This window comes from Camelus ferus, chromosome 6 (genome assembly GCF_009834535.1).
Source record: "Camelus ferus isolate YT-003-E chromosome 6, BCGSAC_Cfer_1.0, whole genome shotgun sequence".
Lineage (NCBI taxonomy): Eukaryota > Metazoa > Chordata > Mammalia > Artiodactyla > Camelidae > Camelus > Camelus ferus.
In genome coordinates, this window is record NC_045701.1 from 83,971,861 (window position 1) to 83,990,719 (window position 18,859).

Here is an 18,859-nt window from a genome sequence, read left to right on the forward strand (position 1 = left end):
CTTTTGGATTGGTTCCTGACACTCCGGCCCCGCCTCCTCCGGCCCCGCCCCCCGCGGCCGCTTTTCCCGCCTCCGCCGGGGCCGAGCGGCGGTCCAGGTGACAGTTGAGGATGGCCGGAGCCGAGGATCCAGCTGGGCGGCAGTCAGAGCTGGAGCCAGTGGTATCGTTGGTCGATGTACTTGAGGAGGACGAGGAGCTGGAGAATGAGGCTTGCGCTGTACTGGGCGGCAGCGACTCTGAGAAGTGCTCTTACTCACAGGTGGGCGCGCGGCCGGGGCCTCGCCTCTTCTGGGTTCCCCTGAACCTCCTCTTCCCCGCCAGACTTACCCTATTCCCGCCTAGCGCAGCCAGAGCCCCCGTGGTGGTCCGGGGCCGCTGTTCGTCGTAGACTTTCCCATCCCAGGCCCAGCTGCGCTTTTACCTTTAGTCTCCCGGGCCCCCTTCCTCAGCCTGCATGCAGGAGAGCCCCCCTCCTCCCTCGGTCTTCCTCTGTCCGGCCCCCCAGGATTCTCCAGACTTTGCCCCTGGAGCAGCTGCTCTTTCCTTCCTCTTCCGTCTCTTCTAGGTGCCCCGAAATCATCCCCGTGACCTCTCAAATCCAGACATTGTCCCTACTCTTCCCATTCTAAGAGTATTTATCAGGAAAGGAATGGGAGAGTCAAAACAGAGTTAAGAGAGAGCTCTGGATTTGAAAATTTCCCCTTGTGGGCTGGGCTTCTGGACATCTGGTTCCTTTGCAATTTAGTTTGACAAGTGTTAGCTGGTTTTTTGGCTACACGAAGCAAGTACCGTGTCTTCCTGCAGTCTGCCTCCCCAGGGGGATAAACGGAACCCGAACAGCAGGTTGCAGTGGCAAAGGAGGGGAGAGGAGGGGAGGATAGAAGGCATTTGGAAGATGTTGTGAACAGGGATTTGAGGGGGTGTGATGTAGTGTTTGGTGACTCATCCTATGTTTTTAGGTACAAAAATAGAGAAAGGTGGGTAGAAGAAAACTAACAAGAGGTGAGAATTGGTAGGAGGAAGAAGGTTACCTTCCAAGGGGATGGAATGGAACATTGGAGGATACGAGTTACTTGTGGTCATTATGTGTTATGGACTGTGATCAAATACCAGTTACCACCGCTGCAAGGGGTTAGATTTTTTCATACACGTGGTATTAGATGTATTAAATGTTAGCTGGTATTTTAAAACATTTGGTCAGCACGGAAACAGCTTTTTCTTGGCTTTCCTTTTTTTTTTCCCTCACAAAGTCTGTATGTAGGTTATTTTTGAAATGTAGTTAGGTTTATAAAACAGACTTCCTTAAAATTTTTTGTTGTAGTAAAATATATGGAAAACTGCACAAACCATAAATAAGTCTTGGGAAAACAAAAATAAAAACACATGCAAGTACATACTACCCAGGCCAAGAAATAGAATATTACCAGCATCCCAGAAGCTTCCCTGTATCTTCTTCCTTCCCAGAAGAGGGTAAACATTATCAAAAATTTCTAAAAGTTCTGCTTGTTTTTCTTTCAACTTTTTATTTTGAAACATTTTAAGCCTACAAGTAAGTTGAAAGAATAATATTATGAACACCTGTGTACCTTTACATGTATTCACTTTTTAACATTTTACCACATTTGTTTTATCTTCTTCCCCTTCATTATAACATACTTTCTTTCTTTTTTCTGAACCATTTGGAAAAAAGTTGCAGACCATGACACTTAACCTTGAAATACTTCAGCACACATCTAAAAAATCAAAGGGATTCCTTTGATGCGTTGATTTTCTCTTTGGTGGAATCACAAGCATTTTCCAAAGCTGAAGTATGATTATCACTTACATAAACCTACACACTTTCTCCTGCATTTTCATGTGTTAAAATGATTAAGCAGACCAGCTTATTCACAGCTGACTGGAAATATTAAACTTCTATCACTTTAAGAAAAAATTATATGAAAATAAGCACTAGTATGTGAAACTTGCAACAGTGTTTTGGTACTCTTTTATATAAGCTTTTTTTTATTATTATTAGTCTCTGGTTTTTACAGGAAGCTCTTAACTGCAGATAATCTGATTTCAATTATTTATCAGATCTTAATATGGGTACTAGGTAACTCTGCCATTTTTCATCAGTTTATTCTCTCTCTTTTTCCATTTTGGGGCTGTCTTCTAGGGCTCGGTAAAGAGACAAGCACTATATGCCTGTAGTACCTGCACCCCAGAGGGAGAAGAACCAGCAGGAATTTGCCTAGCTTGCAGTTATGAATGTCATGGGAGTCATAAACTATTTGAACTATACACAAAAAGGTAAAACAGTCAGAGATTGGTGCTGAATGCTTTTCAAATGTTTAGATTCTTTCCTAGCTGCACTTTTTTTCTTAATTTTGTTTTTGCCTTCAAAGCAGTCATGCACTGGTAAAGTTTAATGTAACTGATTTATATAATATAATTGAAGAGAATAATTTTTCCAGAGGACCTTTTAAAATATAATTATTGTACAAACTCTCCTAATGCTGCTCTGCCATTATTTTATTTTTGTTTGGAAGTGTGGGGGGTGTGATACAGATATTTGTTTTTAATGTTAATTTCTAGAGTTATTAAATCTTTTATTGTTATGTGCTTGGAGAAATTCTGGATTGGACATATGAACAACAACCAAGGCCACTTTTTAGATCCTAGAACCTGTTGAAAGGGAAGATGCTATGATGTGAATTTAAAGAGTAAGTCATTAGATTTAAAAGAAAAATTAAACTTGACTCTTCCTCCTTTGTTTCAGAAATTTTCGTTGTGATTGTGGAAACAACAAGTTTAAAAATTTGGAATGCAAATTATTTCCTGTAAGTAAGCACTATAACTGTAAAAGTGTGAAAAGTAGCTGCAATTGATATTTGTCTGAGTGGACAAAACCAAGTATTTTCCAAAAATGAAGTTCTTTTGCTTATTCTTTGCAAATGGGCAAATCAATATTAGACTCTATTCCAGTTTTTACTTCCTGGAAAACTAAGTAACCTGTTTAGAGCCTACAGTATAGATTGTAATTAATATGAAAGGTTTTGGGGGTATGTTCTAAAGTGATTTGGGTTTAACTATGTTGATTGTGCTCATCCTTTAAGGCTTTTAAAGTAAAGGGTATCATTTTCAGAACTGAATAAATAAAACTTGGTAACAGTGAGCATGGGTTATGTGCACTCAGGAGTTTTTCACTGCTTTTGGCTAATAAAAACTATCTTTCTACAATAACTTTCAGTGAAATAACAGAAATTAAAGAGAAAATGAGAGATTTTACATTGTTCAATTGTCATTGCTAGAACTGTCATGCTTTTTCCCACCTTCAAGGATTATTTTTAGAGTTTCCTTGCCAGCTTTTTACCTCCTAGTTACCTGGGGGTTTTGGCTATCACAGCTGGACACTAAGAAGTATTTTGAAATTCTAGGTGAATGTCAGCTTACATAAGTTGATAATTAATATTTATGATTTGTTTTCCCCCAGATGCTACAAAGAAAGTGTAGAAAATAAATTCTATTTTTTCCCAGTATCCTGGAAAAAGTATTCCTTTAATAGGAATGAATACTATTCTTTTGTACTTTGAAAGTTAAAGGTCAGCTTCTGGGAGGAAGACATTTAATGCACAAATTTGTTGACTGCACAAATTTCATGATGCATGAAATTTAGTTAAAATTAGATCATATATATTGAAATTAATATCTTTCAGGACAAAGCAAAGATAAATTCAGGCAATAAGTACAATGACAACTTTTTTGGATTGTATTGCATTTGCAAGAGACCTTATCCTGATCCTGAAGATGAGGTAAGAGACCTGGAGGTTAACACCAGGACTGTGTCATCTTTAGCCTTCACTCCTCAACCTCTTGTCATATCTGGGCCTCTAACTGTTCAGGAAGGATTTGGGGATTGTAAAAGGATTCTAGGTTTATCCCTTCTTATGAATCTGGGCTGGAGCTACAACTAGTACAGATCTCAACTATTCTCATTCTTGTATTGTGAGAATGATATTGGTTAGGACTTTCTCAAGGCCAGAACATCTTTTCTTCCTCCCCCCTTTGCCTGCCTGTTTGCTCCATTCCCCTGAACACTTTCCAAAAAATGACCTTCAACTTCTTGCATCCCTAGAAGGAAAGAAATGGGATGTACAAACTAACTAGATCCTCTTAAAGATTTCAGTTAGAAGTATACATAAAATTTAGAAAGAGTTTTTCTTCTTCCTCACTCCTGTACCTTCTTACCTCCCAGACACAACCACTGTTAACACTTTTTTTTTGTCTTGGGGGGTGGGGTAACTAGGTTTATTTACTTATTTTAGTGGCTGTTCTGGGGATTCAACCCAGAACCTTGGTCGGCATGTGCTCTATCACTGAGCTATGCCTCCCCTCCAACACTTTTTGTTACATATATATGTAGACCTTTTTCTACATGTGAGTGAATATGGGTTTTAACTTCTAGTTTCTTTTTTTTTGGAGAAAAGTGAAAATTCTATACATTCACTTCTGCAGCTTGCTTTTTTCACTTATCAGTATATCATAGACATCCTTTCAGGTCAAACAATACAAATCTATTTTGTTCTGATCACATCATAATTTGACATGCCATGAGTTAGTTACCTAGGTGTTCTATAGCAGAATGGTATTGTCTAATTTTTCAGCATTATAAAGAAAGCTGCAGTAAACATTCTTATACAGTAATATAACTGAATAAACTCCTGCAAATGTTTATGTAGATGGATACCTTGAGGTAAAATTGATAGGTCAAAGGATATTTGTTTTTGAAATTGTGATCATGTCTGCCAAAAGATTCAAACACCAATAGTATGTGATAGTGTTTTTTCCCCTAGTACTGTCAACTCAGCATTTTACTGATCTTTTAAAATGTTGCCATTCTGATGAAGTACAGTATCTTTACAATTTTTCCTTTGTCTGATCATGGGTGATTTATGCATCTTTTCATGAGTTTATCAAACATTTGTAATAACCTTTTCTCTGAATTGTCCTTTCATATCCTTGGTCCATATTTATATTGGGTTTTTTTTTTTTTTTGTATATTTATCTATTTGAAGGAGTGGTTTTTTTTTAAACATTTTTTATTGATTTATAATCATTTTACAATGTTGTGTCAAATTCCAGTATTCAGCACAATTTTTCAGTCATTCATGGACATATACACACTCATTGTCACATTTTTTTCTCTGTGAGTTATCATAACATTTTGTGTATATTTCCCTGTGCTATACAGTGTAATCTTGTTTATCTTTTCTACAATTTTGAAATCCCAGTCTATCCCTTCCCACCCTCTGCCCCCCTGGCAACCACAAGTCTGTATTCTCTGTCTATGAGTCTATTTCTGTCCTGTATTTATGCTTTGTTTTTGTTTTTGTTTTTTAGATTCCACATATGAGCGATCTCATATGGTATTTTTCTTTCTCTTTCTGGCTTACTTCACTTAGAATGACATTCTCCAGGAGCACCCATGTTGCTGCAAATGGCATTATGTTGTCGGTTTTATGGCTGAGTAGTATTCCATTGTATAAATATACCACATCTTCTTTATCCAGTCACCTGTTGATGGACATTTAGGCTGTTTCCATGTTTTGGCTATTGTAAATAGTGCTGCTATGAACATTGGGGTGCAGGTGTCATCCCGAAGTAGGGTTCCTTCTGGATACAAGCCCAAGAGTGGGATTCCTGGGTCATATGGTAAGTCTATTCCTAGTCTTTTGAGGAATCTCCACACTGTTTTCCATAGTGGCTACACCAAACTGCATTCCCACCAGCAGTGTAGGAGGGTTCCCCTTTCTCCACAGCCTCTCCAGCATTTGTCATTTGTGGATTTTTGAATGACGGCCATTCTGACTGGTGTGAGGTGATACCTCATTGTAGTTTTGATTTGCATTTCTCTGATAATTAGTGATATTGAGCATTTTTTCATGTGCCTTTTGATCATTTGTATGTCTTCCTTGGAGAATTGCTTGTTTAGGTCTTCTGGCCATTTTTGGATTGGGTTGTTTATTTTTTTCTTATTGAGTCATATGAGCTGCTTATATATTCTGGAGATCAAGCCTTTGTCGGTTTCATTTGCAAAAATTTTCTCCCATTCCGTAGGTTGTCTTCTTGTTTTACTTATGGTTTCCTTTGCTGTGCAGAAGCTTGTAAGTTTCATTAGGTCCCATTTGTTTATTCTTGCTTTTATTTCTTCTAGGAGAAAATTTTTGAAATGTATGTCAGATAATGTTTTGCCTATGTTTTCCTCTAGGAGGTTTATTGTATCTTGTCTTATGTTTAAGTCTTTGATCCATTTTGAGTTGATTTTTGTACATGGTGTAAGGGAGTGTTCTAGATTCATTGTTTTACATGCTGCTGTCCAGTTTTCCCAGCACCATTTGCTGAAGAGACTGTCTTTATTCCATTGTATATTCTTGCCTCCTTTGTCAAAGATTAGTTGATGAAGGAGTGTTTTTTTTATTTAGAAAAATTAGCTTTCTGCCTTCTTCCTTGCTTTCTAGTTGTAACTATAATTATTGAACTATATAATTAAATTATATTATATAGAGAAACAAATTGAAGATGTCTTTAGTTAACAAAGATAAAACTTTAAAATGATATTTTAAGTTTTGGGGTAAAGTGTTATAACATTGTTGAATCATAAGACAGAAAATAAGATGATGAATAAATTGATCAAAGCAGAAGAAAGAATAAAACTGCATTATATATACATACATTTTTTTTCCCCTTTAAGAAATCATGACAGAGAAAGGACAGAACAACATTAGAATGTTAATCAGTAGATATGAAAACCTAGGAATAAAGGGAAAATCATTGCAAAAATAGTCTATGCCCTTCAGTATATAATTTTCCTAGGGCCAGAATTTAATTATTTAATTATTTAATTTGTTTAAATCAGAGAACTGTTGCTGTCCATGTTGTCAAGAAGTTGTAACGTTTACTTTTCAAAGTTACGTGGCAGCAAAGTGTGGGAAAAAGCCCAGCTGTCTTTTCTACAGTGGTCAATTGCGTTACCTCCCTGGGCCTAGATTTATGTATGAAATAAGAATATATTACTTATTTATAAAGTTTTGTGAGAATCAGCTATTAAGTAACTGACATGAAGGCTTTGATGACGCTCACAAAGCTCTCATCTGAGTGCAATCCTGTAACACCAGTTCGTAAGAATGAACTTCCTTGGCCTCTTGAATTGCTGTTTCTCCCTGTACCCTCGACTTCTGGCAGGTGGTAGTGGTCTAACAGAATCGGTAGAGAATTATTTAACATCTAGTTCTAATGACTTTTGTGTCCCAGAATTTGCTATCATCATTAACAGATGAACTGCTTTTCCATGTTAGATTCCAGATGAGATGATCCAGTGTGTAGTCTGTGAAGACTGGTTTCATGGAAGGGTAAGGAGAGCTTTTACCTTTTAAAGCCATTGTCTTCACAAAAAGAGAAAAGAGCTTGTCTTTTGGAATTGTATTATATTTTACATTATAATTACTCTTCTAAAAATATACTATAAAGATATCAGTGTCTGATTGCAATATTTTATAAAATAATGAGGTTTTTGGGCCATTTGGTAATCAAGAGGAAAATACTCGGTTTTCTGTGTTCACAGCATCTTGGTGCCATTCCCCCTGAGAGTGGGGATTTCCAAGAGATGGTGTGCCAAGCGTGCATGAAACGCTGTTCTTTCTTGTGGGCTTACGCTGCACAATTGGCAGGTAGGTGTCTGTGGAGTTGGTATGCCGCCAGCTTGTGCTTGTCAAATGTGTATGTTCAGTACAGAATTTTTAGCAACTATTTTTAACTGGACTTTGAGGTACAGAAAAAAGTATAAGATCTATTCCTTCTCCATGAGGTGCTTATAGATTGATTGGGAGACTACCAAGGCAAAATTTGTTCTTAAATGGTATGATGCAGAGTATGGATGAGACCAGAATTAGAGCAAATGGAGGACACAGTTTTGAATGGGATTTTGAAAGATAAACAGAACCAAAATGAGTTGTTCTTAAAATGTAAGACGTGCTGTTGGTTGGGGAGGGTGGTGGCACAGTTTGTCGTCTAGTGTTTCTATTTTACTCTAAGAAATTGACTAAAACAACTAATCAGCAATGAATGGTCTTGAGGCATTAAATATTTTATTTTATTGGTAATGCTATATGTGTTACTTAATTTATTTTTTAAGTGGTCGTTACTCCTAGTACTTGCTGCTCTGGCCTCATAATTTCTTGCCTTTGTCATCTTTTGGGAACACTTCACCATACAAACCACAAGCAGCATCCTACATTTTTGACTTGTCTTGAAGTTCTTAAACTTGGTGTGCCCTTGTTCCAATCACATCTCACTTTCCTCTGAACCTGAATCTACTTCCCATTCACTGGGTTTTCTTAGCTGTTCCCCTCTGCCCCTCGTTCATTTCCTTCCCGGTCAGCAGATGGCCTCATTTCCTATGAAACTGAAGTGCCATTATGCTGCATGAGTTCCCTTATCATTTCTCTTCTCTCCTTCACAGTACTTCTCTCCACACGCATCCTTTTCAATTTCCTCTTCTCATAAAGAAAAGCTACTGTTTTTGCAAAACTACTTTTCTACCTGGGTTTGCAGTTAAATCTCTTTCTACTGCTTTTTGCTTCTTAAGTGTTTTTTGTATTTAGAGAGATTAGCTTTTGCCTTCTTTCTTGCTTTCCTTGCTTGAGGTGTCCTTCTGTTTTTAGTATCTATAGTATTTTCCTTTGTTTTTCACATATAAAGTGCTTACCTAGTGATATATTTAAACAACCTGTTTAGATATTTGACTCTGGAGTAGGCAGGTATAATCTAAAAAAGTATTCTCTCCTCTCTCATTATTCCATGGATTAAGGTTGATTTCTTCTTTCCAGATTCTGACATATTTTTTAATCAGACTAAGTGATTTCACTGTCTAATATAGTCTGTGGATGTGTGTGTGTGTGTGTGTTTCATTGAACCCACAGTAACCAAAGTAACTGCTGAGGATGATGGATTGGTGCTGAATGTTGATGGAATAGGTGATCAGGAAGTAATCAAATCTGAAAATGGAACTCATCAAGATAGTGCCCTCAAAGAGGATGTTCCAGAACATGGAAAGGACGCTGTGAAGGAAGTTAAAGCCGAGCAGACTAACGAACCATGTACCAGCTCGAGTTCTGAATCTGGTCTCCAGGTAACATGAAATCTGAGCTATAAAAGAAATAAAACTTAAGCAAAACTAATTCTAAGTATTAATAACCAGTATAGCTTTGGATTTCATTTGTACCCTTTGCCTAAAGAAATCCTGTGACAAAATCTAAACTATGAAAACTATGATAGTTTAAAAAACACACTTCAAAAGTTATTTTAATTTCAGATAGCATTTAAGAATCAACATCTCAGCACAGAATCACAGTCTGGCTGCAAACTTCAGGAGCTTAAAGCTAAGCAATTTATAAAGAAAGACACTGCCACCTATTGGCCGGTGAACTGGCGTAGCAAGTTATGTACCTGTGAAGACTGTATGGTAAGTACCTGATCAAGGTCACTATTAGTATGTTTTGTGGGCTGATGCCTAAAATAAGAACACCTGGAAAGTATGTTTATGAAATTGATATTAGAGTATACGTAACTTAGAAATTTTTTTATATTAAGCAAATTTATGAAATAGTATTTGCAATCTGATTGCTTATAGAACACATTAAGAATTATGCAATACTTTTTATTTACTTATCTTCATTTCAGTGGAAAATAGCTTATCTTTTTTATATTAGACTTTCTTGGAAACACAAATTATTTGAAAGTTACAGTAAGTCAGTGGTTTTAAATAAAGATCTCTTAAATCATACGTCTACTGGGAAGTTGGGACATTTCTAAAAGAGATGTGGGCAAAAAGAATAAATTGTTCGAGCAACTCTGTGCTAAAAGGCTCGGGTTTTTCTGGATATTAACTTTAAAAAATTAAATAAATTTTTAGTGATTCTCATGAAGTTGACTTTCTGAGGATGACATACAGTTCTAATGGGGAAACTGGTTTTATTTTTTTTAAAGAAAATGTATGGCGATCTAGATGTCCTGTTCCTGACAGATGAACATGACACAGTTCTGGCTTACGAAAACAAAGGCAAGGTTGACCAGGCAGCTGACAGGAGAGACCCGCTAATGGACACCCTTAACAGCATGAACAGAGTCCAACAAGTGGAACTTATTTGTGGTAAATACTATTTGAGTGTGAAAATTCAGGAAGTTGATGACATTTCCTTCACTATTAAAAAATGTATAAAGAGGACAGCTAATTCCATTTTTTTAACACAAAGATGTTTCAATTTGGAATTGCATAGCAGGCTTCAGCTACATGTGCTTAATTCTCATATTGCTGGGTACTTAGCTACTATTACTGTTGAATCAGGATTACATGCTAGAGCAGTTACTTGCTTGAGAAACCATAACATGCTGTTTTGATTAAGGGTAGATGTATGAGTAAAGAGTAATAGGAAATCAATTTCTTTCCCCATCCATTGAAATAGTTTTCATTGAACATTGCATGTCATCTTTTTGAGAAAAACATACCATATTTCTGACAGTTCTTGAGGATGCGTCAGTGGTTCACAGGAAACCACTAGAGGGGAAAGTTTTCCCAAACTCTTAATTGCAGGCTTTTACATTTTTTACCCCCTGCCCAACTTATTTTACCAATTTCTATCCTAGCCAGTTTCTACTCAGATGCCACCTTTGTGCCCCTTTATGGACGCTGATTATTTCTGTCTTGTATTTGTAACTATTTGATTATTTGCCTTTATTAGGCTAAAATCTTTTCAAGGACAGAGGCTGCATCTAAAAGATTTTTGTAGTCCTCAAGGTGCCTTGTACGTAACATAAACTGTTGAGTGAGTGTACGAATTTCAAAACTTAATGTTTGACAAGTCCAAGGTATTTCAAGCGCTAGAATTCCAAAGAGATGGGAAACCTTTTAAAAAATTCTTAGCTAATCTTTTTTGGAGTGAAGGTAACTCTGCTTTTTGAGGTTTTTTTTTTTTTTTTTTTTTTAATGAAGAAGGGTCCCAGATGTCAAAATGAAGGAATTTAGGAGAAATTGAGAACAAGTTTCTACACAGATTTCACGTAAAGAAAAATATAGTTTAAACTATTAACGTACTTAAATGTCAATGGTCAAGAAATACTTTGTTTCTAAATGCAAATGGCTTATCTAAAATTTATGTCCTTTTTTGGTTGTTTTGATTTAGAATACAATGACTTGAAGACTGAACTTAAAGACTATCTCAAAAGATTTGCTGATGAAGGCACAGTAAGTTGAGTTAAATAATTTTAATCATAGCCCTGTATGTTTGAATAAAATTTCTTTTCTTTTCTTTTCTTTTTTTTATTGATGTATAGTTGACTTACAGTATTGTATTAGGTTTGGGTATACAACATAGTGATTTAATATTTTTATAGATTGTACTCCATTTAAAGTTATTATAAAATATTGGCTATATTCCTTTTGCTGCACAATATAACCTTGTAACTTATTTATTTTATACATAGTAGTCTATGCCTTTTAATCCCCTGCCCCTAACTTTTCCCTCCCCCCTTCTCTCTCGCCACTGGTAACCACTAGTTTGATCTCTGTATCTGAGTCTGTTGCTGTATTGTTATATTCATTTGTTTGTTTTACTTTTTAGATTCCACATATATAACATACAGTGTTTGTTTCTCTGACTTATTTCACTAAACATAATAATTCTCTCTAGGTCCATCCATGTTGCAAATGGCAGAATTTCATTCGTTTTTATAGCTAATATTCCATAGAGGGTGTGTGTGTATATGTACCATCTTCTTTGTCAATTCATCTGTTGATGGACACTTAGGTTGCTTCCATATCTTGACTATTATAAATAATGCTGCTATGAACATTGGGGTGCATTTATCTTTTCAAATTAGTGTTTCCATTTTCTTTGGACATACACCCAGAAGTGGAATTGCTGGATCCTATAGTAGTTCTATTTTTAGTATTTTGAGGCCCCTCCATACTGCATTCCATGTTCATTTTCTTTGATGAAAAAGATGACTGAGAGCTTAATGCAGGCAGAGGGAAGAGAAATCAGTAAGGGGCAGTGGAACACCAGCGGACCAGTCACATCAGGAGTCCTTCCCAACCCTCTGAGTGAGGGACGGAGCAGTCACCCAGGACGTGGAGAGAGTAGTCGTAGCTTAGGAGAGGGCCATTGGATCAACCATGACGATTCTCCTCGTCCTGACCTTCAAGCAGGGATCCTTGGAAGGAAAGGAAAGGAAGGAGAAAATGACCAGGCAGGAAAAAAATTAAAGCCAGACCCCTTTTCTGTGATTTTGAATTTTATAGTTTAGAATAAAAGAATTTTTTTTTGATCATGCATTCAGTTTACTGAAGTGTAATGAGTTTACAGTGTTGTGTCAATTTCTGGTGGATAGCGTAATGTTTCAGTCATACATATACATGCATATATTCATTTTCATATAAAAAGAACTTTATGCTTGAGGGCTAAAACATTTCTCTTGCTGGTAAGGAAAGTCTGTATACTTTGAAGGGTGACACTAACTCTAGCGTGTACTCTTTTAAAATAATCTTCCAGGTGAATTTGCCAATACTTCCTAGTCCTTTACTACTCATACGTTTGTGATGGAATTTTCTTCTAAAATACTTTTTTATCTTCCAGAGGCAGGTATAAAACAAAATTTAACGTTTCTTTTCATGTCCTACAGTTGTCCTTATGGACAGTAAGTGTTTTGCTCTGCTATAGCCAGACGTACAAATGAAGTCAGCCATGGGTCTGACAGACACTCAGGACATGCCCTGAGACTTGCTTTCTTCGAAGAGCTCTGTGCCAGCTGACTGCTTTCTCATAAATGAGGGAAGAACTTGTAGCTGCCTGGATATCTGGGCGGGTCACAGTGCTGCCTCTCTGCAAGATGAATTGTGAAGTCAGACATTAAACGAGCCTTCTTAAATGGTTTTCTCCTTTTTTAGAGTCTCTTTCTCACTGTCACCATGGACGTCTTCCCGTTCCCCAGCAGTTCTTAACCCACAGTTACTCTCATTACTGTTGCCAAGGCCATCCTCCTCTGCTTGATGTGCCCTCTGGCTTCTCTCACTAGAACAAAGAATGTCCCCGGGTGTAACTGTTTTATCCTCGGCACTGTTGGTGGCTGTTCAGGGTCCTTCAGCTGTGTCAAAGCACGTGCTCTTGCCTCTGCTCTTGTGTAGCTGGTTGCCATGCTCTTTGTGGATTTTATTATGCACGCTCTTAAAATCACATTTAAAAAAGTAGATATGTTGTCTTTTTCTATTCACATTTGAAACAGTTTCATCCGGAGTCTTCACATGTATCTTCCGTGTATGGATCTTTGTTATCACAGGAGCCATTCTTTATGAGTCTGAGATAATTTTTTCATCTGATGTGATGATTTAAAAGGACAGAAAAACATTTTTTTATTGTTTGTTTTTGACATTACTAACTAGATCTTTACAAACACCTTACCTTGTCATAAAGCCTGTCTGCTTTGGTTGTATTTGTCCATAGAAGATAATGCTAATAAGGCATAGATGTTGTCAAACAATGAACTGCCTTTTATTTAATGTCTGTGTCTGACTGAAAAAAATAACACTTAGAAACTATACATTTTCTGAGACAAACCAATAAAATGATATATTACTGGACCCAAGTATTTCATCTTTAACATTTCTACTCTGCATGTTGGCTGTGACCGTTTGAGGATGTCTTAAAGCTAAAAATTACACACTGTAGGTCTCCTCCTGTTATGTCCTTGTTAGAGAAGTGATTTCCTTTTAATGCCTTTCAGAGCTTGTTTGTGATCCGAGCTAGGGACAGATCCTTCATGCTGGAACTTCTAAGAATCCTGTTTGTTCGCGTTACAAGCGTACATTTCTAAACCCAGCGCCTCAGAGCTCTGAGCTGCAGCCATCTTAGTGTGTTGGCCTTCTCCACCTTGAGCCTGTGAGGGGTTCTGATTCCTCACTTGTTGACCAGCAGCTTTCTCTCGGTGCCTGTGAAAGTGGTGTGTCAGCTACCAGTCTGGTAGAGTCACTGACAAAATGCGAAGTCCTTTCACTTAGAGGATTAGTAAGTATCTCACCCCCAGTCAGTTACTCGAGGCAGCCTTGCCTCTTGGGGGTGTGGGCGACACTTACTTCTGGGTGGTGGGAGGGAGAGTTTCACTTTACACACAAGTACTTGCCCTCTTTCTTACTTTCTTTCTCCCTCTTGCTCACTGCATTCCAGTGCTTTCTTTTTTTTCCTCTTTCCCTCCCTCTCCCTGCCTCACCTTTATTCTTTTATAATAATAAGAATGTTACCTGTTACAGCCCTGTCAGTTGTAGTGCAGAGTCACTCTTGGGATGAGCAGGACTCCTTTTGGGTCATCCTGGTTTACTTTTTCATCAGTATTTCCCCTTCATCTTATTTTCTTATTTTTGATGTTTTATTTTGCTAATATCATAAACACTTCTGTGTGATGCTCAATCCTTTTTCCAATAAAATAGAAGATAACTTTCTCATTTTTAGTGCGTAACATAGATATTTCATTTACTGAGAGCAGTGCGTCTATAGTTTTTGCCAATTTTTCTGTTTGTGTAGCAAACACCTTTAATTTTGGACTCTTTAAGAGGAAAGAGTTTGGGGTTCCTTTTTTTTCAGTAAAGGAGAAAGCACAAATCTGAGAGGAAAAAAAACAAAAAACAAAAAGGCAGACTTTGTTTGCTGTGGGGGCTTATGCGGAGCTGAAGGACGTTCGCGAGACAGCTGAGTGATGCGGGGAACAGTGGCCTCGGGAGACCTGTAGGCCCCTCAGTGTTCGTGTGGCTCTGCCACTCTTCTCGTCTGCTCACGCCCACTGCCAGCTTGCTCCGTGCCGGGCAGCGTTCCACAGGCGCTGCCTCTCACCTGCCCTTCAAATGGCCCAGTTAGATACACACACACCTTTCACCTCGCTGGGAGGCGGGAACCGGGGCTGGTGGTGGGGCCTCCGCTCTGCGCCAGCAGCTGTTCTTCCTGCTGCCTGACTCCGACCAGGCCGCGCTCTGCGAGCCCAGCTGAGCTCAGCTAGGAAATGGACATAGGATAATGAATTACTCTTGAAAAAACCCTCATCAGCAGTATCACTGGACTTGACTCTGCATGTTTCCACCAGCTATGGCTGCTCTGTAATGCGTCAGGTTTCCTTTCCTAATCTTTGCTTTTCATCAACAGGTGGTTAAGAGAGAGGACATCCAGCAGTTCTTTGAAGAATTTCAGTCAAAAAAGAGAAGACGAGTGGATGGGATGCAGTATTATTGCAGCTAGAGTGAGGTGTGACGCCTTCTCCTCCAGGCCAATGACAATGCCGCCTACTGTTCCAGGAATAAAAGAGGCATGTTTCACATTTGGTCCTCTTCCGTCCTCTCTTCGGAGAGGCCTCCTCCTCCAGCCTTGAGCTTCCTTCACTCTCCTTGATACAGTAGCCACCATGTTTATGCTGATTTCACAACCAGCGTTCTTTCTGACTCACCTAAATGCATCTCGTTACACAGACTTCAGCCCCCACCCCAGTCTACCCAGGGTTCTTTGCTCGTAAGTTTCAAGAAGTTTGATTTGGTTTTGACAAAGTAAACTATTTTCTTTCCTGATTATCGGTTCTTTAACTCCCAAGTGTGTCTCCTCTGCCGCAGAGCTGCTGTCTCCAGGCCCCACTCTGGAGCACCTCAGAGGTTCTCTTCCAGTCAGCTGGACCCTCCAGGACCCCTCCCCCTATGATCGTGGTGCCTTGGGTCAAAGCTTCCTCAAGCCTGGTCTTTCCCTTGTCCCACATCCCTGCTTTCTGAGGTTTGCTCACAGCTTAGAACTGACCTCAGAGCTTGCTTCCTCTGCGCCTAACCCCCAGAGTAGCCAGGACTGATGGTTTTCTGGCCCAGATGTCTGTCACAGGCAGGGAGATTGGCTGATGACAGGTTTGAGGAAGCCAACCTTTGTTACGCATTTTACTAATAAATTTAAAGTGAAAGTTGCTTTCACAAATCTACTGGCACTAGAATATTAGAATTCCAGTGCTGTAGTGCTCACAGGGCTTCCTGGAGAAAACCTGCCAGGATATCTGCCCTTCTTCTGCTGCCTAGAAAACAGACCGGGTACTACCCTGTGACATCTTGGTGGTTTACAAAGTCCTCTGGGTTTCTTTATATTATCAGGGATATTCATAAGCATATATTAAAAACAGACCTATTTTGATACTGTTCTGTTAAGAAAATGTTATTAGAACCTCAATAAATTATTATTTTTTCCCCATTAAATCTGTGCTGAAGAAAAGAGATACTGGCTTAGCTTACTTGTAGCGAGCAGGGCAGTGAGTGCCCTGTGTTGGGAGAGGCAGACTGTGTGGAAGGGATTCCAAACAAGGCCCTAGGCTGCGCAAATGATGAGCTTTATGTATATAAACGTTAATGTCCACAGCTGAGTCCCTCGTGACTATGAGGTCTTCTTTTGAAGAACCTCCTGGGATGTTGTATAAAACCCTGTATTTGAGGGGAAGTCCTTTCAGTTGGTTTGAAATCCCTTTAAAGCCCCTTAGTCTATGTGGAAAACACCTTTTGATGAGCAGAGATCCCTCGGTTGCTCTCTCCCTCTGGAGGAATGTGATCTTTCCTGACAATAGACAACACACTTTGAGGCGTATAACTGTAAGTGCTTGAGGCTTTGGGGCCGCAAGTGTATATTAATATTCTTTGTGTGTCCAGCAGTCACGTATACTAGTGCCCACTGATCCCTGGATGAGGTGAACTAGGCCTACAGAAAGTCACGGCCTCAGAGATATGGTACAACTCGTGTTTTTCTGCATCAAACCTCCTAATTACAGATCCTCATGAAGAGTGATGTGTGGAGCCGGAAGGTCCTGGGGCCATAGGAGGTGCCTGTGTGCCCTGAACTGGCCTTGTAGAAAAGGGTGAAAAGGCCAGGGGAGAGCTCACAGCATCTTCGAGATGGTTTACACCCGCAGTTTGGGAGCTCTGTTTCAGGTCTGAGGAGTTTTGAACCGCCTCTGCACGGTGGTACTGGTTGTGCATTGTTGTGGCCTGAAAGTTTATATCTTCTCAAACATTGGATTTGATGACCAGAAAATTCCTCACTCATGACAGGTCAGGACCAAGTCTTGGAGGCGATGCATTACTGTGCAGCACAATAACACACGTCACTCAGTGCTGAAGGGCTTGTTTTAGGAAAGGTACTGTTCCTTTTACATTAACCAGAAAACCTCTTTTTTTTACCTGTTGTTCACAACTAGTTTTCTTATTGACTGTATTGGACCGTCTCTTCTTGTAGAGACTGATTTTGGCCAACATGTGGCAGTTGATATTAATGCATGTTTTATGCAAAACAAGAATCTGATATTAGTTGCTTTTAAGGAATTCTGGCATTGTATGTGCATTTTTGTAGAATTGTTACTGGACTTATAATTACATACTTAACTCTAATCAGGTTTCTGTAAAATTTAAATAAAACCTATTCAAGATGGTGGCTTTTCAGATCATTTTGAGTCACATTTAAATGCATACAGCCTTCCTTTGCAGGTGAAACTGAGCACAACATGAAGGCACTGCAACAGCTGTTCCCGCCCTGGGGCCCTGCTCCAGCAGAGGGCTTGGTTCCTGTCCCGCTGTTTTAGACAATGTGGCCTGATCCAGGGACCCACCAGCAGAGCTCCTTCATCCCCCCCTCATCCCCCCCCCCACTTTACAGCACCTCCGAGGAGGGAGGGTCCAGGAACCCCATTGGGCTTAGATGAACGGAGAACAAAGAAATGGGCGCGGGGTGTGACCTGTCACAATATATTCAGGTCCTGCTGTGTGCAGGAGAGGGAACAGTTGCGGTCCACCTAGATGGTAGCCATTGTTTCAAAAGTAAATGTGAGAACGAGCCAAGAAGCCGATGTAGAGGCCCATCTTTGGCCTCCCCCCAGCTCTTGCTTCTTTGGAAATTATTCAAACTTGTGGTCATCGCTTGTGATGAGCTAAATAAGCTCAGGTGAGTAAGTGCTCTCTATCGCCCTGGAGCTGCCCTTCTATCTGAAAACTCAGGATTCTATAGCCGTCAATGCCAGGAAAAGTGCGTATCTCTCAGCTTCTCTAAAGGACCCTAGTGGAGCAGAAGAAAATTGAAAGCAATCCAAGTGACAACCAGCCTTGGCAGTGAACTGGCTCAGCTCCCCTTGGAGGATGAGTGTGTTCTGGGGAACGTGGGAAGCACAGTCAGGTCACCTTGAAGTGGCTGCCTGACGTGAGCCTTGGTCTGAGGGGGCATCTGGCGTTTGGCACCAGGCCTCACTTGTGCCCCTGAACCACTGGGCACTAGACAGATGTGTGCTTCTTATTTACAGTCATGGGATCCCTAGGTCGGAAGGGACCTGGGAAGTCGCCCAGCCTCGCCTCTTCGGTCAGAGTCCCTCCCTCACAGATGATCCTCACAGGGGCCCCAGGTTGGTCTTGGCCACTTGGCTTCCAAGCCTTCATGCTCTTGGTGGCAATGCCTCCCCTTCCCTGCCAGGTGACTTGTGGGTCTTGGCCTTCCCCCTCTTCCAGCCACCGGCATAAGTCCTGTGAGCTCTGGGGAGGCAGGTTTAGGAGGAAGCCAACACCCTGGAAGCCGAAGAAGAGAGAAGGGAAGCAGGCCTTTGGTGATTCGGACTTCGAGCCACTGGCTTAGTCTTGCCTGAAGCTCCTGCAGCTCGTAGGCTTTTCTGTAGCAGAGAACACTCGCACGGCCCTCTAGCTTCTGCTTCTGAGCACGTCTAGTGCCAGAGCGCTCACCTCCACACACTGCACTCGTCCCCTGTTCCTCAGTCTTGGTGTCGTTTCCT

The 18,859-nt window shown here is 39.9% G+C and overlaps 1 protein-coding gene across 1 annotated transcript; it reads left to right on the forward strand.

Moving 5' to 3' along the window:
- The first annotated feature begins 37 nt into the window (after positions 1-37).
- On the forward strand, positions 38-17,518 carry UBR7 (ubiquitin protein ligase E3 component n-recognin 7). Its single transcript, XM_006184180.3, has 11 exons — positions 38-260; positions 2,160-2,293; positions 2,763-2,823; positions 3,700-3,795; positions 7,339-7,392; positions 7,605-7,710; positions 8,962-9,170; positions 9,354-9,503; positions 10,028-10,190; positions 11,221-11,282; positions 15,223-17,518. The coding sequence occupies exons 1-11, from the start codon at positions 111-113 to the stop codon at positions 15,313-15,315; spliced, it is 1,278 nt and encodes a 425-aa protein (XP_006184242.1). The 5' UTR covers positions 38-110; the 3' UTR covers positions 15,316-17,518.
- Positions 17,519-18,859: the final 1,341 nt, after the last annotated feature.

What these genes read in the sequence shown, in the direction of transcription:
- UBR7 (XM_006184180.3), top strand. Translation starts at nt 111, where the DNA reads ATGGCCGGAGCCGAGGATCCAGCTGGGCGGCAGTCAGAGCTGGAGCCA. An exon ending in TTACGCTGCACAATTGGCAG is followed by an intron (nt 7,711 to 8,961) that starts GTAGGTGTCTGT and finishes TTGAACCCACAG; the next exon opens with TAACCAAAGTAACTGCTGAG. An exon ending in GATTTGCTGATGAAGGCACA is followed by an intron (nt 11,283 to 15,222) that starts GTAAGTTGAGTT and finishes TTTCATCAACAG; the next exon opens with GTGGTTAAGAGAGAGGACAT.